Source organism: Mesocricetus auratus, unplaced genomic scaffold (assembly GCF_017639785.1).
Source record: "Mesocricetus auratus isolate SY011 unplaced genomic scaffold, BCM_Maur_2.0 Super-Scaffold_100676, whole genome shotgun sequence".
Lineage (NCBI taxonomy): Eukaryota > Metazoa > Chordata > Mammalia > Rodentia > Cricetidae > Mesocricetus > Mesocricetus auratus.
The window spans coordinates 100,091,842-100,115,405 of NW_024429266.1; the positions used below are offsets into that span (position 1 = coordinate 100,091,842).

Consider the following 23,564-nt stretch of genomic DNA (forward strand, 5'->3'; position numbering starts at 1 on the left):
GCTCTGGAATCAGGCTGGCAGGAAGGCTTCTCTCAAGGAAAAAGCTTCCCTTTATATAATTGTGTCAGGAGTGGAATGATGAATTTCCACATAGAATGACAAAAGCTTTAAAGGAATTTTAGAAACAGAAGAATGGAGAGAAGCACAGATTTTTGGTAGCAACATTTTCTCAGGTGGTCTCTGTTTTGCTAGCAGCAAGCAGAGACTCGTGGCTGGCTTAAGTGAGGCTTCCTGACTCCACATAAAAAAAAAAAAAGCAAGGTTCTTTTAAGAGGCTCTGCTAACAATTGAAAGGTGTGTACATACAGCTGGAAGTGGCAGTGACCACATCTCCAAGCCAACTGGAGTCATGCTTATGCCCACCATCTTGGAAAAAAACGGCAGTTTAAGACAGCCGCGGTTTTAACAGATAAGACACGTAGCCAGAAAAACATAAAGATTTACAGTAAAGTCAGACTTGGATGAAGAAAAACCTCTAAAGGTTTACAGTGTGTTTAAAAATATACGTAAGATTGAGAGAGAAAAAGAAACGACATAATGCTAAATAAACAGAGAAGCTGGCTTTGGTGGCACACGCCGGTAGGATTTGCTGCAGAGGCAGAGGCAGGCAGATTTCCAAAGAGAAACCCTGTCTCAAAGAAAAATAAATAAAAGTAAAATAAATAAAGTAATAATAGATAAATAAATAAGCCACGTAAAGATGGAAAATACACAGAGAGTCTGGATACTGTACGCTATTGTGTTTTTCAGTTTTTTCATTGCTAAGGAAGGAACAACTGCTAAAGTACACTTGATTATAAATGCTGCTGAATTAATTCAACTTATATCTTTTGAAAATGCCTTGGCTTCAAAATTTAAGTATAAGGATATGTTACTTGGGAAAGGAGATTTTGTTTATGTTTCTACAGAAAATGAAAAGCTGAGGATTCCTTCCAGGCTTCTGTGGTTTGATGAACCAAGACACCCGGAAGCAGTGGGCCAGGTGTTTCAACAACTGAAACAGCTAAGATGATGGAGCTTCACAGACCCTGAAAATAAGGACTTATACAGGTTTCTGAGTTTTGTCATGATCCCCATTGTATGAACAGCGCCCCCTTCCAGCACGAAGCAGTTTGGAATGAGCGACATCCTAATTCCCATCTTGTTTATAAATCTTTGTTTTCATTTAAATGGGATTGTTTATAATTGGTTAATGATCATAACCAATCTCTTTTTAATGGTAAAAAGGGGAATTATGGTATGGGTATTGTTTTTCATTTATTGATACAAATTCAAGGTCAATTTTGTAATGTGTATATTTCTCCTCTTGATTAAGTATTGTGCTTATACTGATCTTTAAAACATAATGCATAATTGAATACAGACGATAGATAGTTACTTATAATAGAATTTATAGTTAGGTAAGTTAGGTTTTCTAGATATACAGAAATATATTTGAGATAGATAAACAGTCTTCAAACCTCTCAAAGACCTTCAGAAAATGGCGTTTTAAATGGTTTAGGGTTTTTCTTGACAATGAGAAATGTCTGCTCCTGGCAGCACCAATTATGTCTGAGAGGAAGATGGGCATCGAAGAAACTCGTTATGGAGTTTGCTTTCAACATGGCAAGATTAGCCATTTGGGCAAGAAACTGCTCTTGCCTAGACTGTTTGACTGTTGCTGCATAAACTGGACATGCAGGACCCACAGGAAAGTGACTGCTGAACTCAGTCTTACAGGGTTCCTGCTTCATGGAAGAGTCTATGAGACTTTCTGCAGGACAAAGAAAAATGACTGACAGACTGCCAACGCAGATGGACAATTTGAAATTTCCTGCTTTGCTGAGAAATCTTCTGGACACATGGGCTGAAGATGGATGCCCCAATGTTACAGAGGAGCTTTGGGTGACTGTCCAGGTAGCAAGATGTCTCTGTCAATCCTAGTGTTTATATATTATCCTTCTGTGGTCTTTGATGGAGTTGAAGACAGATAGTTATAATTATAGTTTTCCTTAGTTATGATAAGAGATAAGCTACATATAGGACTTTGGACTCACAGGAATGAGATGATATTTTCTTTAAATCTTGCTAAATGTTGATAGACAAAATATTGTAACTATGTTCTTACTTGATAACTGTTCTTTTATATAAAATTTGACTATGTTAAAGTTAAGACCTTTCTTTTTATTTAGACAGAAAAGAGGAGATGATGTGGGAAGTCCTGTGATTATGTCAATAAAGCACTGTTGGGCCAATAGGAATCTAGATAGGTGGGACTAGGGGTCCAGGAGGACTCCAGGAAGGAGAAACACGGAGAGTCACGATGTAACGCCATGGGGTAGGAAGCCCGGAAAGTTCTCCAGTAAGAGAAATACTTAGATTAACAATTATGGGATAAATACTTAAGTCAGAGCTAGCCAGTAAGAAACAAGCAAGGCCAACAGCTTCATAATTAATATAGCCTCCTGTGTGTTTATTTGGGACTGATGCGGCTCTGGAAGGCTTCTCTCAAGGAAAAAGCTTCCCTTTACAAGAGGGAATGGGTTGGCGTTTATGGTTCTCTTTCAGTGGCCTGCAGAGTACCTTCCAGTGCCAAAGACACTGGTTCGCCTACGGGAAGCCTCTTTTGGTGACAAGAAATGGTCAGTTGAGGCATCTACATGCAGACATCCAGTTTGACTGCAACATTTGTTAAAGATGCTTTTCTTTTTTTTCCTCCAGTGTTTACTTCTGGCTTCCATATTAAAAAAAAAATCAGGTGTCCAGAGGTATGTTGATTAATGTCTTGGTCTTCATTTCACTTCCATTCATCATCATGCCTGTTTTTATGCCAATACCATGCCATTTTTATTACTATTCCTTTGCAGTACAATTTGAAATCAGGAATGTTGATAACTCCCAGCAGTTCTTTTCTTGGTCAGGACTGTTTCAGCTATCTTGGGTTTCTTGCTTTTCAGTATGAAGTTGTGAATTTGTCCTTTCAATGTCTGAAAAGAATTGTGTTAGAATTTTGAAGGAGATTGCCCTGAATCTGTAGATTGCTTTTGGTAGGATGGCTATTATTACCTACCAATCCATGAGCATGGGAGATCTTTCCATCTTCTGATAGCTTCTTCAATTTCTTTCATCAAAGGCTTCAATTTTTATCATACAAATCTTTCACTTGTTTGGTTAGAGTTACATTAAGTATTTTATATTATTTGAGGCTATTGTGAAAGGTGTTTCCCTGATTTTTTTCAGTCTTTTTGTTACTTGTATATAGGAGAGCTACTGTTTGAGTTAATCTTGTATCCAGCCACTTTCTGAAAGTGTTTATGAGCTGTTTGAGTTCCCCAGTGTAATTTTTAAGGTCACTTATATATACTATCGTACCATCCACAAATAAAGATACTTTGACTTCTTCCTTTCCAGTTCGTAACCCCTTGACCTCCGTCAGGTGTCTTTTTTTTTTTTTTTTTTTTTTTTTTTTTTGGTTTTTCGAGACAGGGTTTCTCTGTGGCTTTGGAGGCTGTCCTGGAACTAGCTCTTGTAGACCAGGCTGGCCTCGAACTCACAGAGATCCACCTGCCTCTGCCTCCCAAGTGCTAGGATTAAAGGCGTGCGCCACCAACACCCGGCTCCTTCAGGTGTCTTATTGGTCTAGCTAGCATTTCAAGTACTATATTGAATAGATATGGAGAGAGTAAACAGCCTTGTCTTCTTCCTGGTTGTAATGGAATTTCTTTATACCAAGCTATTGGCTTGCTATAAAATGCTTTTATGTTTAGGTATGTCCCTTGTATATGTAATCTTCCCTGGGCTTTCACCATGAAGGGGTGTTGAATTTTGTCAAAGGGATATATAATGAGATGACCATGTATTTTGTTTTGTTTTCATTTTGTTTATGTAGTAGATTTGCCTTTATTTTTGTATATTGAATCATCTGTGACTCTCTGGGATGACGCCTACTTGATCATAGTGGATGGTCTTTTTGATGTCTTCTTAGTTTCAGTTTGCAAGTATTTTACTGATTATTTTTGCATTCATGTATAAATGAAATTGGTCTGTCCTTTTTTCTTTGTTGGATCTTTATGTAGTCTGAGTATCAGGGCAACGGTGGCATAATACAATTAATTAGGCATTCTTCAGTTTCTCTTTTGTGGAATAACTTGAGTATTGGCATTAACTCTTAGTTGAAAGTCTGGTAGAATTCTACACTAAAATCCTTTGGTCCTGAATTATTTAGAGAGTAGGTGGGAAACTTTTAATGACTCCTATTTCACAAGGGATTATGGGTCTATTTAAATTGTCTATCTGCTCCTGGTTTAACTTTGGTAAGTGGTATCTTATAGATTTTCCAATTTGGTGGAATATAGGATTTTAATTTCCTTATGAGTCTCTGGATTTCCTTGTTGTCTGTTGTTATTCCCCTTTTTCATTTCTGGTTTTGTTAATTTGGATATTCCATCTCCATCTTTTAGTTTAGATAAGGGTTTGTCTATCTTGTTGGCTTTATTGATTTCAGCCCAAAGTTTGATTATTTATTGCCATTTACTATTCTTTGGGGTGATTACTTCTTTTTGTTGTACAGTTTTCATGTGTACTGTAAAGTTTGTAGTATGAGATTTTTGCAGTTTTGTTTTGTAATGTGGGCACTTAGTGCCGTGAATTTGGCTCTCAGAAGTGTTTTCATTGTGTCCCCTAAGTTTTGGATGCTGTGTATTTATTTGCATTGAATTCTAGAAAGTCTTTAATTTCTTTCTGTCTTGACCCAGTTTTCATTTAATAGAGAGTTGTTTAGTTTCCATTAGTTTGTAAACTTTTTTGTTGTTGATATCCAGCTTTAATCTGTTGTGGTCTGATAGGATGCAGGGAGTTATTTCAGTTTTCTTGTATCTGTTGGGACTTTGTGTACAAGTATTGGTCAATTTTAGAGACTGTTTCCTGAAATGCAGAGAAGATTAATTCTTTTATGTTTGAGTTAAAATTTCTGTAAATATGTGTTAGGTCCATTTAGTTTATAATATCTATTAGCTCCAGTATTTCTCTGTTTAGTTTTTAACCTGGATTCCCTGTCTATTAAAGTGGGGTATTGAAGTCTCCCAATATTGTAGATGGAAGTTTCTTTCCCACCTGATCCTGTAGTCACTTAGTCACAAATAAACACACTGAGGCTCATATTAACTATAAACTCTTTGACTGATGCCTTAGGCTTCTTACTGGCTAGCTCTCTCTTAATTATTAACTGATAGTTATTAATCTATGTATTTCTACATGGCCTTATCTGACCAGAAAATACCCAGACACCCTACCTTCCCAGTAGCTACACAGCGTCTCTCTGGTGGCTCCTCTCTATATTCCTCTTTCCAGCCTTCTCCTAGCCTGGTAGCCCCACCTATATTTCCTGCTTGGCTAGATCCTGCCTATCCACTGGCTGAAACAACTTTATTCATCAACCAATAAGAGAAACACATATTCACAGCATACAGAAGAACATCCCCCATCACACTATCAGTTTATGGGGGTAAATATTTGATTTTAGCTGTACTAGTGTTTGTTTTAAAACTTTGGTACCCTTGTTTCTGGGGCATAGAACCACCTCAGGTTGAATTTAGGACAATTTCTCTGCCCTAAATCTCTAGCCACTTGGAATTCAAGGGAAGAATTATGTCTCCTTCTTCTCTCTTTTTCATTTTTCTTCCTGTGTAATTCAGGACAACATCAATTTAAACAAGTTATTTCTTACTGACTTACGACTACTTCAGTTACAGTAATAATCATTATTTTGTTTTGTTTTGTTTTGTTTTAAGTAAGGTCTTTGGCCAAAGACATAAGAGAAACAAACTTATTGAGAATAAGTTCAATGTCACAAACATGAATGTCTCAAATTCTCGAAGTCACCAAAACACTTGAAATATTGTCAGTCAAAAATTTTGGCTTAATGAGACTGTTCCTCAAGAGGGTCACACCTAGCCAGAAAAAGGTATTTGAAACTTATGTTTTTCTGGGGACAGAGTCATTTTTCTTTATGAATGTGGCCATTGGAATGTTGCCATGCTGCTGTGGATGGCCACATACATCTGCACACACTAAATGAACTCAGTAGGTTACTAAAAACAAAGAAAAACAAGATAACATGAAGTTAAGTGTTGGGTGTGCTGAAGGCGGAAGGGCTAGATATTATTATAATGCATCGTTTACACGTAGGAAATTCCCAATAATAAACATATATTTAAAAGGGTTGTTAGTTTTTTTAATAACAAAACAATAAAACTGATGTCCATAGGGCTAGGATACATGTAAGTAGATGAAAAGCTTGCCATGCAAGCCTGAAGACCTCAAACCCTATGGAGGAGGAGGAGTGCAAAAGTGGGTTCTTACCCACCATTGGTGGGAGTTTAAACTCTACCAGTTAGCAAGCAAGTCAGTATGAGCTTGTCTCAAAAGTGAAAGACAGTAATGCGATTTCATCAAGTACCACATCTTTCCACATATCATGAAAACAATCCACACACTACAGCAGACACATGCACTCACGGTCATTACTGCTCTTGCCCCAATAGCCAGAAAAATACCAGCCTGAATGTCCATCATCTGATAACAGTGTTATCACACTCAAGCACATTGGAATACGACTCTGTAATGACAGCCAGAAATAAAGTTTGCAGGCAAAGGATGTAACTGGAAATGTAATTACACTGTGCAAGGCAACTCAAAGGCACAAAGTCAAATGCTGTCTGTTATCTGATACACAGTTTCTATCTTTAACTTCTTCCCGTATGATCCAAAACTGGGCTGAGTATCATGGAGGGGATGGAGAAGGAAGGCGGCATGAGATCTCTGGGTAGGAGGGATGGGTACAGGCATAGTGGTGGCATGTGATGTGTCAGTAGGGTGGTGACTACACCAGGACTGAAAGAAAAAGCAAGTGTGGGAAGGGAAGAGAAGAGGCGTTTACTGTATCAAGATTCAGGGTCAGCCTTAGTTATAAAGTGATTCCCAGGCCTGCCCGCTGGTATACAAGGGGTGGTACAAGCCTTTAATCCCAGAATGCATGAGGCAGATGACGGTGACTTCCAAGTCCAAAGCTAGTCTGGTCAACACAGCTAGTTTTAGAGCTACATAGAGAAACCCTGTTGCCAAAAATAAAATAAAATATATTACATACTAAATAAAATTAAAAATGAAATGAAAATCAAAGTAGCTATACATACAACTATAATAAATACATTATAAATGGACAGCACACACTCAAGTCAAGTGTTCAAGTAAAACACATTGTCTCCCGCAGGTAAACAGCATGCTTGTCTCTCTCTCAGACGAACATCCTGAAGCTTCGGTCAGAAATTACATTACCTACAAAAACTAGCTATCTGAAGGCTACAGGAAGGAGTTGAAATGTTGGTGCTTTCCCCTAAGGACTGCAATCTTGAACTTACTCCTTTCAGAATGCACGCTCCCGGTCCCTCCTGTTTAAAACAGGGTACAACAAAAGGAGGGCGGCAACAAAATTCTATTCTAATGCTGTGAAACTCTTCACCAGACTCGCTGGCCTTTTTCATATTTGGCAAAGTTTGGAAAACTTTGCAAAATTCCAACTTTAATCTCAAGAATGATCATTGCAGGCTGTTCCTCCCAGGTAAAATGTGTTTCTGAGTGTTGGAGCTGACACTTAGGGATGGGGATGAGCCAGGGTCCTATGGGGTTCCCAGGAGGGAGCAGAGCATCGCAGTCAAGCAGGATTCGCTTATTTCATCCCATTGTAATGGAGGAGACAGTGAAGAGAGGTCAGCCCAGAAACTCTGCTACATACAGTGCTGGGGATGAGACCTGGGGGTTGGATCTCGGGAACTGAAGGAGAGGGAAGATCTACAGACAGCCCACCTGCTTCCCAGACAGGAGAGGTCTGTAGTGATGAGCAGAGAGGGTCTGCTGGAGTAGGGGTTGGGTAAAGCAACAAGTGGGGAGAGGGAAGTTAGGAGGGGAAGGTCTGTGGGGTCCCCAGGAGATGTGGAGAGAGTGGGAAGGAAGGCTGCAGTAAGTGTCCTGTTGCAGAGATGGGGTGAGCCTGGGGGCTTGGATTGGAGGAGAGGAGGGAGCGGTGAAGGCATTATTAGTTTACCTGATCTGGCCTGCTCGGCTGGTGTGTTCCCAGAGAATGCCTGCTGATGGTGGAGGCTGAAAAAAATGGGATGAGTTGATGGAAGGAATGCTGGAGGAGATCCTTGTGATCTGTTGGTGATGGGGTCAGAGAGGGAAGGGAGACCATGGCAGGTTTTCTGTTACAGAGCTGGATATGAGACTCCAAGATTGGCTCTCAGAAGCACATGAAATAAAAATATAAATTATAGAAACACCAGCCTAGAGATGGCACCATCCGCAATGGGCTGAGCCATCTCCCCTTGATCACTAATTAAGAAAGTGCCTTACAGCTGAATCTCATGGAGGAATTTTCTCAATGGAGCCTCCTCTGATAACTCTAGCTTGTGTCAAGTTGACATAAACCAACCTGTACAATTTATCTGTCCGTGATGAATAGCATAGCAGAAATGGTTCAACCTGTATTGTAGGACATGGAGGTCTCAGGTTGATGATTCTTTTTGACAAAACTGATAGCTTTAGTTAGCCATAGCCATTGCAGCAGTAGATATCACAATGAAAAGGCGTAGAAAGTAATAGGGAAATTTTGAGTAATGAGGAGAGTTGGTTTACTTCCTTCTTTTTTTTTTTTTTTTAGTATACCACAGTTTTTATTGCAACGTGGCCACTTTTTCGAGGGTAGGGAATTTGATCTCAAAACAATGTTCCATTTAAGGCTCTTTTATACAGAAACTGCCATCATGATTGATATTCAAAATATCTGTAGTGTTTCAAGACTCATATGGTAAACATAAAACTCCTACATTTATTCAGTAGTGTATACTCAATGGGAAACCAAAGATGTCTACACAGCTATTGAAGAAAATATTCAGGTAAGAGGAATGAACACTGAGGTCCTAGATAAATCAATGACAGGAAATGAAACTTAATTGGCATACTTTTTAAGGGATTAAACCCTTTTTTTTAAAAGTGCTTTTGATGCTCCATAGTGTTAAATCTGTGCTGCCATGTCACAAAAACAGGATTGCCAAGGCAGGTAAGGTGTACAAATGCTCCAGCGACTCAGAACTGTAATCAAGTACAACTATAAATAATACTGAAAACAAGTTTACCATATGGTCAGTGGTTAATACTTTCAAGGCATTCAATTAACTACCCCTTTGTAGTACTCTAAGCTATTCACATTGACAATCTCGTAAACTGTGGTGTTCACTGCAAGGAAGGCATGTAACCAGTTGTTTTGGCTAAAATAAGACGGGGAAGGCATCCTTTGGGTTCTACATAGAAGTTAATCATATTAAACAACCTAATGGCAATCACTGACAGGCTTGTTAAATTCTCTCATTCGTTCATTGTGTTGAAAGGGCCCAGTGGAAAAGGGATAAACAAAAAAACAAAACCCAACATGATTCCAGCGGACTGAGCTGGAGAAATGGAAGCCCCTTCAGACCAGATGGTACTGGGCTGTTATTTTATAGTGGCTTTCCTTCAAAGGAAACGACAACACTGCCTCCCAATTTCTCTCCCAGTGTTGAGCGGTCCTTAATATCGTCCAAGCCATTTACTTGCCACTCATGTTTAATGCCTGTAAATTAATGGCATCTTTAGCATAAATCATCTTGCTTTTTAACGGTGCACTTTCAGGAGCCCAGAATATAAATACTAGGTCTTCTTCTTAGACTCTTCTGTTTCGTATGTGGCATCGTACAAAGCATATCGGCAATCATTCAGAGGTAGCAACTTCACAAAACATGTGTAGGGGTCCTCTACAGTATCACCAATGTCACCCACCAAGATCTGCTTTACTTCCTCTACAATTATTTGTCTCTTGTCGCTTAAACAGAAGAGAACTGCTTTCTTTCTTTTTTTATCTCCTCTTGTGTAGATTTTCTTACTTTCATATCATTAAAAACTTTGCCGACTTCATCATTCACTGTACCTCCAGATGCCTGCTCAATCTCCACACAGCGGTTTTAGGGCCCACCTCTGGGACCCTCACCCAAAGGCTTCTGGACGCCTACCAACCTCACCGCAGGGCAGGGCTGAGCTGTTGACAGCCAGAGGAGGACCCTCTCGTGCCAGGCCAGTGCCAGGCCAGCGCCGGCCCTCCCCCCTCCTCGAGCCACGGGGACCACAACACTGGAGTGGCCACTGCACAGGTCCTGGGTGGGGTAATATCGCAGGGTCCCCGCCACACCCTGCATGCCCCAGAGGCAGGTCCACCTTTCCATAGTGCCCCCGGCTGAGTCCAAATGGCCACATAATGGCACGCTAGATCCTAATATTATCTGGGACCTTTACAACTACTCAGAGAGATTAGGGAAATAGCGGCAGATTCCCCTTTCCCACATTCAAACTTTCTCTTTTCTCCACTCCAAGCCCAGCTTTTTTACTGTGTAAATGTCCTGTCTTTTAAGGAACTATTGAGGGATCTGTGAGCGTGTTGCCGTGTTGCAAATCGGGAGCTGGAAGTGGGATCTAGTCGGGGAGTGGAATACACCCCTCCCTGGCTGGAACATCTCTCAGTTCCTTCCTGCAGTGTCCTCGGTCTCTGTCTCGGCTTCAACATTTCTGTCTGAAGCCTTCTTTGTTAAACTTACTGGATTCAGTTTTACTGGGATTCAGGTTTCCTCTAGGTATGAGTGGTGTTGGACCATTGTTTTATGCTGTCCCACTTCAATTAAAAGCTGGCTCTGGAGTTGGGGTATGGCTCCCCCTCCTCTAGACCCAAGCATGCTTATTTAAAAGGTTTCCTCCAAAAATATCTGGCTCCTATCAGGTGAGCCACCTGCTACGTGACAGAAAGAACAGACAAAATAAAGGGACAGACTATTCCCAATGGGAACCATTGCTGTCCCTCTCATACACTTTGGTTCCCTAAACTTTTTGCTAAGACATCTTAAAAGAACCACGCAGTATGTCATTTTGCATAAACCTACCAAGAAGGAAACAACTCTTAGCTATGAAGCCCGAATCAGACAATTCCTCCACTATTTTCTATCACACTAGTGACCCCCCCCCATCAACCTCAACCAGCAGTCCCTTCTCTTTCTCTCCAGACTCTCTGGTTTCCCTTTCTCCCTCCTCGGCAACAGGCTGCCCACTCAGTCAGAGCTGAGTCTATAACATTAAAGCAGAGTACTCCACTATCACCTGTAAGGCCTTGCTCTATGAATACCAATTAGGTATCCAGTATATTACCTAATCGTATATGATTCTTGCCAACAGTCTCCTCTCAGAGGAGCACAGGGGAGTCTGGGAGCAAGCTAAGGCCCATGCAGATAAATTCCACCAAACTGACAACACCTACCCAGTTGGGGCTATGGCAGTCCATGACCAGGACCGTGAATGGTAGTATAATCGAATCCTACCTAGGAAGCGATTTTTAACTTGCCTCCTGGATGGTCTCAACAAGGCTGCCCTTAAAGTGGAAAATTATGAAAAAGTCCCAGCGGTCATCCAGGAAAAGTACAAAACCCCATCTCAATCCTAGACTGCCCCACAAAGGCCCTCTTACAATAACTCTTTGTGACTTACTTTTTTCCAAAAGTTACCCTGATATTAGAGCCAAACTTAATTGTCTACAAAAGGGCCCCCTGACTCCACGGTCAGAAGCCTTAACTGTGGCCTTCAAGGTGTACCATGGGAGAGATGGAAAGGCCCCAAAACAAAAATGCCTGATGATGGCTAAGGCCTCTCAGTGGCTAAAGCAAAAGCCCAGGCTCCCTGGTCTCCTAAAGCTAAGAACCTCTGTGTCTTTGTTTCAAATGTGGTTGGGAGGATCACTGGGCCCAGGCCTGTCAGAACCCTCATAAACCACCTAGACCGGGTCCAAGATGCCATCAAGAAGGGTGCTGGAGAGTTGATTGCCCCCATGTCCCTAGTGGCATGAGGAAATCAACCCCAGATCACCTTTCATCTGACCTCCTAGGTCTGGCCATGAATGATTGAGGGGGCCTAGTCTTCCTTGGCCTGACCACCACCATCTCTAACAGGGAGCCTGGGGTAGTGATCACAGTATCAGAGCAGTTCATCTCCTTCCTTCCGGACACCGGAGCCACTTTTTCAGTCCTGGTGAAGTTCTGGGGACCCACCATTCCTTGTTCCTCTATTGTCAGAATGGGGGGCAGACTTATCAGACTCACCAAACCCTGCCAAATATATAACCAAGGCTCAATACCCACTTTCACTCCAAAGTCTCAGGGGACTCAAACCTCTCTGCTCTGACTTCCTGAGAAAAAATCTTCTGTGCTCCATTTCTTCCCCCTTTAATATCCCCATACTTGCAGTTAAAACAATCAATGGAGCCTACCGCTTGGATCAGGATCTCCACCATCCCCTCAGAAACCTCTCATTTCTGTCAATGACCTCAAGGATGCCTTCTTTTCTATTCCTCTGAACCCCCAGTCACAGAATATCTTTGCCTTTACTTGGACTGACCAGTCAAAGAAACACACCCTAAGCAGAGCCAAAGAAACACACTTTTGCCCTGCAACCAGAACCAAAGAAATGTACCCTGACCCTGAAACCAGTGCCAAAGGAACACACTTTGTCCCTGGAAGCAGAGTCAGTGAAATAAATGCACCCTGGCCCTAAAATTGGAGCCAAAAGGTTAAAAAGGACCAGAGAAAGAAACACACTTTGGCTCTGAAACCAAAGCCAAATCTGACCCTAATCCTGTGCAGAAAACTAACTAATCCCTGAGCAGAGCTCTAGCCAATCTGAGCTCAGCAGTAAAATCTGACCAATCCCCACCCTGGTAGCCCTATATAGACCCTGTGTTTGTTCAGCTTGTGTCTGTTCGGGCTACCAGGCTGTCCTCTGCCATAGGGCAGCCACTCTCCTGGATCCTTCCCTCCCAATAAACCCCTTGGATGAGCTTTGGGTGAAGATCTTTTGCGGCTGCGACAGAGCAAGGGCGACCATGGGCAGAGCAGAGCAGAGCAAGCAGGGCTGTAACACTTTGGCTGGGGAAACCTTTCCTTGGCAGAGCTCAGCTCCCTGCTCTCTGCTCTCTGCTCTCTGCTCTCTGCAGAGCTGAACTGTAGCAACTTCGCCCGAGAAACCTCCTGATGAGCAAAACTGCTACACTGGGCGAACATCCCCAGCTGGAAGACCCTGTCCTGCCAGAGGGGAGCGGATACACTGGGGAAGCCTTTCCCCGAGGCTGGACTGTAAGCAGCTAAGCTTACTGCAACCTGTGGTGGTCCTTGGCTCCCGAGCTCCAGGATACCTGACCCATCCCCATCCCCATTCAGCCGGAAATGCCTACACTGACCCAGACACACATATTTCTACCCAACTCACTTGGACAGTCCTGTTTCCAAGGCGAATAACTGAACTGATGAGGCAGCTACAGCTGCGACTCTCAGGGGCCTGAGTCCCCATCACATGCCACAAGGCACTCTCATTTTATAACCCATGCCTCCATCTCCATCTCCAGATAATCAATAAATTTTATCCTGTCCCTAATAGTCAGGCTTTGTCCCATTTTATTGAAACCTATTTACAGTCTACCTCTGAGGTTCTATCCTATCTAAAGACTATCACTGTTTCTTGTAAAATTTGTCAAACTAGGCGGGCGTTGGTGGCACATGCCTTTAATCCCAGCACGCGGGAGGCAGAGGCAGGCGGATCTCTGGGAGTTCGAGGCCAGCCTGGTCTACAGAGTTACAGGACAGCCTCCAAAACAATATAGAGAGACCCTGTCTCGAAAAAAAACTTGTCAATCTTCTAAGCCTACCTCCAGGCATCGGAGTCTCCCTTTCCCCACTCACCAAGCCAGGGGATCCCTCCCTGGATCAGACTGGCAGCTCAGCTCGATTTCTCCCACAGCCTACAGTTTAACATTTCAGATACCTTTTTTCCTAGTGGATACCTTCTCAGGATGGGTAGAAACTTTTCTGCCCACTAATAAAAGATCACGAACAATTTCTGGTCTCCCTTTTAAGGAGATCATCCCCCGTTTTGGGGTTCCAATCTCCTTTTAATCAGATAATGACTGACTTTTCCTTTCAAATTCTAAAAACTTTGGCCAAAGCCCTTAACACCCCATATCCCCTATCATCCCCAGTCTTCAGGCAAAGCTGAACAAACTAATCATTTTCTCAAAAATATTCTTATCAAACTTTCCCAAGAGCTACATACAGATTGGATAAAACTCCTGCTTTTGACTCTCCTGTGACTAAGAGCCCTTCCAAAGAAGCCCCTCCTCATCCCCCTTTTTTGACAATACTGATCCCATCTCCTTGTCATACCATCTCTTGTTTCAAACCTTAATCTCTGCATATCGTTTACTGAATAATGCCTTGCCCAACCGCTTTAAAGAATGCTGGTTGTGTGCCCCTCCTGGGTCAAACTCACAACCATTTGTGGTCCCACCCATTGTCTTATCAGACTTTCCTACCTTGCCACTTGTAAACTGCTCTGAGCCAAATATTACTGCCATCCTTTATCTCTCCCACATCTCTCTCTTCAATATCACAAACTACTTTAACTCCTCAGAAACATACCTTTTGGACAATCTGGATTCTGCAGATTGTAACAATACCACAACGCTTAGTAGTACCACACAGTCCCTATTTCCAAACATTCACAGTGCTTTTCAATCCTCTGTGGCACACAAGTATACCACTGCCCACCTGCTAGGTGGCCAGGGACCAATGTCCTGGTGTTCCTTTTCCCTAAATTAGGGGTGGTACCCATTGAAGAGCCCTTGCCAGTTCTCATCACTGAATTTATAGCAGCACAACATGACGTGAGCAATCCAGGTCATACCACTTTTGGCAGCCCTGGGCATAACTGCAGGTATAACCTCTGGAGTAGCAGGACTGACTACTTCCCTAATGTACCATAGGCTTTCGTTGCAATTCATCCAGGATTTCCAACGGGTAGCTCAGACTATCCTCACGCTTCAGTCTATCTAGAATGTTGCTTCTATGTTAATCAATCAGGCACAGTAAAAGATAAGATTCGGCAACCTCAGACAGATCTTCAAAAACATAAAGAACAGCTTGATGCCTCTGGCCAGTGGGTCACTGATAGTCCAATACAGAACTAGATGCTACCTTTCTGAAGCCCTCTTCTCTCTTTTCTTAATCCTACTAGTGGCAGCCTGTCTTATAAACTTCTTGCCTAGATTCCAACAACAAGTTCAAAGGGTTTCTAAAAGACTTTCAACCACTTGCTATTGCCAGTCCCTAGCTAAGAAACCAGATGTCTGCAATACCTGGACACAACCAGACAAAGAAGATGAAGATTGTCCCATGAACCTCGACACCCCAACTCAGCAGGAAGTAGTCTAATGATAACACTGCCCCCTTTCCAAGCCCAGTTGTTTTATTAAACAAAAAAAAATGGGGAATGTAGGGAAAAGTGTCCATCCAAAGAAACACACCCTGAGAAGAGCCAAAGAAACACACTTTGGCCCTGCAACCAGAACCAAAGAAATGCATCCTGACCCTGAAACCAGTGCCAAAGAAACACACTTTGTCCCTGGAATCAGAGTCAGTGAAAGAAATACACCCTGGCCCTAAAACTAGAGCCAAAAGGCTAAAAAGGACCAGAGAAAGAAACACTGAAACCAGAGCCAAATCTGACCTTATCCTGTGCAGAAAACTAACCAATCCCTGAGCAGGAGATCTAGCCATTCTGAGCTCAGGGATTGAAATCTAACCAATCCCCACCCTGGAAAACTCCTGGAGAAACTCCACCCCCTAAGAAGCCGCATATAAACCCTGTGTCTGTGCACCTTGTGGCCCACAGAGGACAGCCACTCTCCTCGATTCTTCCCTCCCAATAAATCTCTTGAAAGAGGTTTGGGTGAAACCTTTCTTTCCCTGGAGCAGAGACGACCCTGGGTGGAACCGCTGGGGTAAGCCTTCCCCTGGCGAACTGAAGTTGTTACACTCTGGGGACCGGAGCTGAAGTGTAACAACTTCCCGGGGAAGCCCTCTCCTGCAGGAGCAGAGCGGATACCCTGAGGCAGGGCTGTGAGCTGCTGTGTAGTCCTTGGCTCCCAGTGCCAGAATCCCTTTCCATCCCAGCTTCCATCCCAGCGGTAACACCCAGTATTCTGTGACTCCGGAATGCCAGCGGTGGAAATGCTGACACTGGCGCATGGCCGCTGGGACCACAACGCGGGAGCGGCCCACCCACCGCACAGGCCCGGGTCGGGTAAGATGGCGGTTAGGCGGTTCCGAGTGCGCGCGCCCTGCGTCCCCCACCCCCACCCCACCCCCGCCGCGCGCCCACCTTACCATTGTGCCCTCAGCTGTGCTGCCGAGGTGGCGGCGGCTCGCGCTCCCGCTCGGTGGCACTCGGACGAGAAGAAGGAGGGGCCCGCGGGCGGGCAGCAGAGAGTGCGGGGCACGCCGGGAGCTGCAGCGGAGCCGGCTCCCGGTTTACTTCCTTCTAATCTGCTCCCCTGCCAGAAACTCAATTGGTTGCTGGGGTCTGGGCAGGGTTCTAGTCTAGAGACCAGTACCTTGATGCAAAGCAAAGGCATACCAGAGGACAGCAATGTGCAGAGAAAGACGTCTGCAGCCTACGTGAGTGAGGTAGTCGAGAGCATCCCGTATCCGGGGGACTTTGAGAGGAAGAGGATTTGGCTGTTAAGGGACACAGCGCACACAGAAGTTCGGTGTTTGGACTGACAGAATTACATTTGGCAAACCTTGCTAACTGTGCACGGCATTTCCCATAGTTACCTGATTTTAAACAATTGCAGGCCCAATTATTTAGAAGAAATACATATAGCCACAGAGAAAGAACAATTATTCTTGAACATTCATTTTGAATCCACAGTTTGCCTTACTGCACATGTACATCAAACTACTTCAATGCAGGGTCAGCTTATTTCCCCTATGTCCCGTATCATTTCCAAAAGGAATCTGGATGCAGTACGGAGTTACTAAGGCATTACTAAAGGAACTGCTTGTTGCTATTTGTTTTAATAATGTACCAATGACCGGGCTATGGCAGCTGGGGAGAAGAAACAGCAACCATGCATAAATCACGGGAGTTCTCTGACCTATTATTGTATTCACTAGGACTCTGTACCTACACAACAGCCTCCAACAACAACAGGGCGAGCTTGTTGCTATTTTTTTGTTGGGGGGGGTTCAAGACATGGTTTCTCTGTGTAGCCCTGGATGACCTGGAATTCACTATGTAGACCAGAGTCCCAATAAAATGCTTTCTTTTATAGTGACTGGCTTGGTCATGATGTCTCCCCACAGCAGTATGTTAGTAACTAAGACTGTGCATCTGCCTTTATGGCAATAAGAACTCAAGATAGCATCCTGTAGATGTTTTGGGGTTAACCATTGTATTCAGTAATTTCTGTCCTAGATGATTCTGTAGGTCGTCAGCCTGGCTGTTAAAACCAGCCATCCTAATAAATGCACTGTTTTAGGAGACAGTGACCTTTGAGGATGTGGCTGTGAACTTCACCCCAGGAGAGTAGACTTTGTTGGATTCCAGTCAAAAGAAGCTCTACAGAGATTTGATGAAGGAAACCTTTATGAACCTGCTCTCCATACATTAAAAATAAATAAATAAACCAGCATGCTTTCATTGTTTATTCAGTCAGAGAACAGCTGTATTCTGATTATGAGTGAAGTGTTTTGATTTGAATTCTTGAAGGAAACATGCTGAATTTAGCGTATGTATTCATGTCACAAGAGCTAGATTCTACTTCTTTTATTGTTGAATTTGTCATAATGAATTCTTTGGGTTTATTTCTAGAGAAAACACTAGAAGAAAATATTGAAGAGGACTACAAAGATCTCAGCCAAAATCTGGGGCAATTTTTATTCCATAAAGCAAATTACAAATGATTGGTGATAGCACATACATTTAATCCCAGCACGAAGGAGGCAAAGGCAAGCAGATCTCTGAGCAGGTGTCCAGCCTGGTCTACTGAGTGAGTTCCAGGATGGCCAGAGTTACACAGAGAAACCCTATCTACAAAAACAAACAAAACAATAAAAGCAATTTACACCAAGCATTTTGGCATGGTAGTACAGCCGAGATCCTACCAAATGATATGGTCCATGTTTTGGAACAAGATGAATGTATCCTTATTTACTGAATTCTGTGTAAATAGAGAAGCACTCTGCTCCAGATTCCTGCCAGGCTTGAGTTCCTGTCTGGCTTCCCTTTATGATGAAACTATGACTACTTCTGTGTTTCTAAGGCAAAACAAGACAAAACCCTAATGATTCAGTCATAGTTTGTCAACTTCTAAAATTTCCCTAAGTTTTTCTTCTTTAATGATTTGTTCCAGATCCTGTATCTCATGCTCATCAGTACCACTTAAGTAATAATTTCTACAACACTCGACTTTTTACACAGCTAATTCTCCCAGGTAGTCACCATAAGCTTTATTCTTAACATCAGCTTTCACAAGAATTGTTACATGGCCCCAGTACTAGCCTTTGGTGAGGAGCCCTCAACAGCAAGGAGTTCAAACATTAAACATGTCAAAGACTTAAGCAAGAATTGTGCCGCAACTTCCAGCAAGGGCATTGAAGGGTCAGTCCAAGTCACGCAAGCACTGTGATCTTTGTCAAGCAGCAGCTCCAGGATGCTTGGCATTGCCACGGTACTTCCTGGAAAAATCTCATAGATTCTCATAACCTCAGCCAGTTTGGGGTTGGACCACATGTCTGTGTACTGACCACCATCCCTGGAGTTTTCTCTTAGATGCTGCTGCTTTCTTCTTAATCCCAGGTCATTTTTCAACCCCAGCTGAAAAGAGAGCATAGACTCTGAAAATAAAATACCACAGGAACTGTAGAGTCTCCATCACCCATGACCATGCAAGCCAGACTTCCATCTTCTACACTGTTCTCAGCATCCCTATCCTCTGAGTTCCTGAAGCAGTTCATTAACCTCTGACCATTCAATGATTCTTTCAGCCCATATTCTATACATTCTCAGTCCTTGTAAAAACTACATGATCACCTCTGTCACAACATTACCTCATGAACCAGATTAGCAACTTTACTTTATGACGCTCTCTGTTCCTGTTATAAAAACCACGACCAAAGTTATCTTTAGGGAAATGAGGCATACTTTGGCTTATATTTCCATGTTACAATCAAGCAAGTGAAGGCAGGGGAGGGGACTTGAAACAGGAACTTGGAGGCTGGAACTGATCTAGAGACCATGGAGAAATACTGCTTACCTGCTTATTCCTCGTGGATTACTGAGGTACTTTCATATGCAACCTCTGTGCTCCTGCCCAGGAGCATACCACCTAACATAGACCTTAATAAAAATGAAAAATGCATCCACAGACTTGCTTACATGCCAATATCATCTAGCCATTGTCTCAATTGAGGGTCCTTGTTCTCAGATGACCCTAGTTTAGGTTGAATTGATAACAAACCAGCCAACACATGTAGAGTATTTCAAATGTCAAAATGTCATAGTGTTACACAACTATGTGATTATCACGGCTGTCTACTAACACAAGGACTTTTGCCTTCATACTTACTCCTTTTATGTCTCTTAGTTGTTTTATATGTGTGTTTATGTACATGACCTATGTGAAAACATTTGTGGAGGGCAGAAGAGAGCATCAGATCCTTCAGATCAAGAGTAGCAGGAACTAGTCAGCCCTCCACATGATTGCTGTCATCCAACTCGGGTCTGCTAGAAGAGTGAGAATTGTTCTTAACATCTAAACCTGTGATACAGCTCTTTCATAATTCTTAAAGAAGCAAAGTCAACACACTACTTTACATATGACAGATCTTCACATGTGGTCCATATTGTCCTTAACATGACAGACATTCTGCCGTTGTCTCGAGGCCAGTATAGTTGTTAGCGGACCACTTGAGCCAGCCTCAAACATTTCTTTTCTACAGTCACACGGTTCTCATTTTTTGCAGAACTCAGGTGGTTGAGAAAGACTGTGGATATCAATGCAATACTGAGTGTGATAAAAACCAGAAACCTACTCCACAGAATGTAGTTAATAAAGACACGTTGCCTACAAAAACAGTAGACGAAAGCAGATCGCATGTAAGAAACATCACTGGTCCTTCACACTCACAAGTGTATCTAAGAGAACAAAGTAGAGGCAATCAATTTCAGTGTAAGGCAGCTGTGGCGAAGTCTTTTAAACTTGAAACACTGGAAAGATATCAATCATTCTGAACCACTTCAGGTACTTGAAACTTCTCCTAGAGAGAAACCCTGTTAAAAAAAAAAACAGCAATGTATTGAAGCATGTAAGAGTCTTCCTTCTGATCAGCATTATGAAAGAACTCACACTGGAGATAAACTCAATAAGAATATCTTAAAGAGATATGCATATGGCCAGAAAGACCATGGAATCCATACAGAATTGAAACCATTTGTGTGGAAGCATTGTAAAGAAGCCTTTATTGATTTCAGTGACCTCATCAACCATGAAAAAAGTCATCTTGGAAAGAAAAGCTACATTTGCAAACAATTGCAGGAAAGCATTTAAGTATGGGAAGTGTTTTGAGAAACATAAAGTGACTCAGAGAGAAGTGAAGCCTTATGCATGTAAGCACTGTGGAAAAGCCTTCAACCTGCTGCAGTAATCGTAGCATTTATGAAAGCAATCACTCTGCAGAGAAGCCTTATGCATGTAAGCATTGTGGAAAAACCTTCACCAGTTCCAATTCTCATAACATTCATGAGAGAATTCACATTAGAAAGAAATGGTTTACATGTAAACATTGTGACAAAACCTTTACCACTTTGAGTTCTCATGACATGCATGAAAGAATTCACACTGGAGAGAAACCTTATGCATGTAAGTATTATGGAAAAATCTTTGCTATTTTGAGTTCTTGTCACACTCGTGAAAGAACACACACTGGAGAGAAACCTTACACATGTAAGCATTGCGGAAAAACCTTCACTCAATCCAGTTGTTGTAATATTCATGAAAGGAATCACACTGGAAAGAATCCTTATGCATGCAAGCATTGCAGAAAAATCTTCACCACTTCCAGTTGGTGTGACAGTTGTGAAAGGTATCACACCAGACAGTAGGCTAATGGATTAAGAATTGCAAGAAAAAAAAAAAAAGAATTGCAAGAAAGCCTTCACAAGTTCCACTTGCCACAGAGCCATAAAAGGATTCACACTGGAGAGAAACTATAAAACATGTGGGAAACTGTTCCTTTGCTCTTATCATTTTGTCAAGAATATAAGATTTCCTATTGGAAAGCAACCTTACCAATGTCAGTATTGTTAAAGAGCCTTCACTACCTCAGGCTCCTGTGACATTCAGAAAACAAGTCGCACTGGAGAGAAGCCTTATGCATGTAAGCACTGTGGAAAGGTCTTCCCCAGTTCCAGTTGCTGTGGTGTTCACAAAAGATGAAGAGATGCCACACATCTGCAACTATGTGGGAAAGCCTTAAGCAGTCATAGTTCCTATCACTAAAGAATTTCACAGTGGTGGAAAATTTTGTTTGGAATAAATGTGGGAAATAATTCAGTGTTTAGAAGCATCTTCGATGCAGCCAGAGTGGGCCTGCATTTCTGTGCTTCACATTCCTACACAAACCCACATGAGCTCCCAGTGAAAGGAGTGCATTGGGTCAACTCGCCTCCGTTGTGGTGTTGAAAGAAGAACATGGTTGGCCATGAGGTGCATCAGCTTGTAGTGGTTCTTCTTCAAGGCCTGTTTGTCTCGGTTACCTCCCTGGAAATAAAGACCCAGTTCCTGAAAGCTGATAATCACATTCACACTTCTCAATGAACACATACCCAGAGACACACAAATGAATAATTCAATAAATAAAATGTTCAAACTAACAAACACATATTTAATGTAGAAAGAAACATGAAAAAGCAAAAGTGCAATTCTTAGCCCACAATATATTACTCTATGTAGAATGAAAACCACTTGCAGGGTATGCAATAATGCCTGTCTCTTGCCCTCTATGGGTAGGACGGCATGAATGCAACTATAATAGTGGTCTAAGTGAGGATGGACCAATAGGCTCATAAGTTGAATACTTGCTTTCCAGTTGGGGGAACTGCTTGAGAATGACTAGGCAGCACGGCCTGTTGGGGAATATCTGTCACGCTAAGCAAGTTTTAAGGTGACACAAAAGACAGTGACACTCTCAGTGTCGTCTCTCTGCCTCCTTGCTCCCAGATGTTGCTGCCACCATGCTTTGCTCTGCCATCACAGTCTCTCCCACTCTGTAACTGCAAGTCAAATATAACTCTTTTTAAGATTGACTTAGTGTTTGTCATTCGTCACAGCTATAGAAAAGACAGCTTGCTTTGGACTTTAAGGAGCTCCAGATCCAGGCAAAAGAAATTTTCATTGCAAAACTGAAATGGCTGGATGTCATTTTAAATGATATAAAAATTGTGAAATGTTTTCAGGCACATGAATCTCATATTGAGAAATAAATGCTTTTTGGAAGTTAATCCAGAATATTTTGGAAATGAACAGTTTGAAAAAAAAGTACAGTCAATTCTGAGTATTTTTAATTGGCCCATCTTTCACAGGAGACTTACCTTGCATACGTTTTTATTAAGACAGCAAGATATAGTTTCTGTCCTTACTCCAGGTTATCTTTTCACATCCAACATTTGGAGTTAGAAACCGCAAATGAGAGAGAAGACAGATTTATCTTTCTGAGTCTGGGTTCACATAATCGTTTTCTAGTTGATTCCATCTACCAAACCATTTTCTGATTTAAGATTTCCTTATACCTGAACAGTATTCCTCCAGTAATTAGGGAGGAGGCTGGAGAGGGGAGTAGCCGGATGTGAGGGCTATGAGAAGGAAAATGTGAAAACTGGAGAAGGAGATTTCTAATTGGTCTTGAGATGAGAAAGGTCAATAAAAGAAAGAAAGGAAGGCCGGGCGTTGGTGGCACACGCCTTTAATCCCAGCACTTGGAGGCAGAGGCAGGCGGATCTCTGTGAGGTCGAGGCCAGCCTGGTCTACAGAGTAAGTTCCAGGACAGCCTCCAAAACAATACAGAGAAACCCTGTCTCGAAAAACCAAAAAAAAAAAAAAAAAAAAAGGAGGAACAAATGCAAATATTGCTTGATAATCCTCAAAGAGTTGTCATTTTGTACATACCCAAAGTTACATACAATACATGAAAGTGTGACTATGAGGTTATGTATCCACAGATGGACACGGAAACACACACACATGCACGCGCACGCATGTATATTAAATGTCATTATGTCACTTGGCTTTACAGTGCCTCCTTCCAAACACTCTGCACTAATAAAAATACCAGTACCAGGCATGAGAAATCTCCATTTGAGTTGTTCAGGATAGTCTATGTAATTCTCAAAGTAATTTGGAGTCTTACTCTTTCCTTTGGTCATCTCTGCGACTTTGAAGGTAAGCAGTATTTGCTGGAACCATTGCACATTTTGGATGCAACACTTGGAAAAGCTGAGCTGGATCTAACACAGAAACCACCTTCATCTAGTCTAACTGCCATAGTAATAGATACAGTGCAGTGTCAAAGTGA

General features: G+C 42.3%; 1 protein-coding gene, 1 long non-coding RNA gene, 1 other non-coding gene and 1 pseudogene across 7 annotated transcripts in view; 1 reads left to right on the forward strand and 3 right to left on the reverse strand.

Moving 5' to 3' along the window:
* Positions 1-16,631, reverse strand: part of LOC101827620 (zinc finger protein 664) — an 82,897-nt gene extending 66,266 nt beyond the window's left edge. For 2 of the 5 annotated variants that reach the window (XR_005874495.1, XM_040739322.1), the window contains exon 1: positions 16,317-16,631. Coding sequence is in view for 3 of the 5 variants with exons in the window: in XM_040739322.1 (XP_040595256.1) it covers positions 16,317-16,319 (3 nt within the window). In the remaining 2 variants the exon portion in view is untranslated. The remainder of the gene's footprint in view (positions 1-16,316) is intronic. The other 3 variants (XR_005874496.1, XM_040739326.1, XM_040739325.1) reach the window with 3 other exon arrangements.
* Positions 9,531-9,974, reverse strand: LOC106022254 (annotated as a pseudogene).
* On the forward strand, positions 15,814-17,620 carry LOC121137252. Its single transcript, XR_005874497.1, has 2 exons — positions 15,814-16,233; positions 17,474-17,620. It is a non-coding gene; the product is annotated as an uncharacterized LOC121137252 (long non-coding RNA).
* LOC121137369 lies at positions 17,013-17,148 on the reverse strand. The gene has a single exon (XR_005874621.1). It is a non-coding gene; the product is annotated as a small nucleolar RNA SNORA84 (small nucleolar RNA).
* Positions 17,621-23,564: the final 5,944 nt, after the last annotated feature.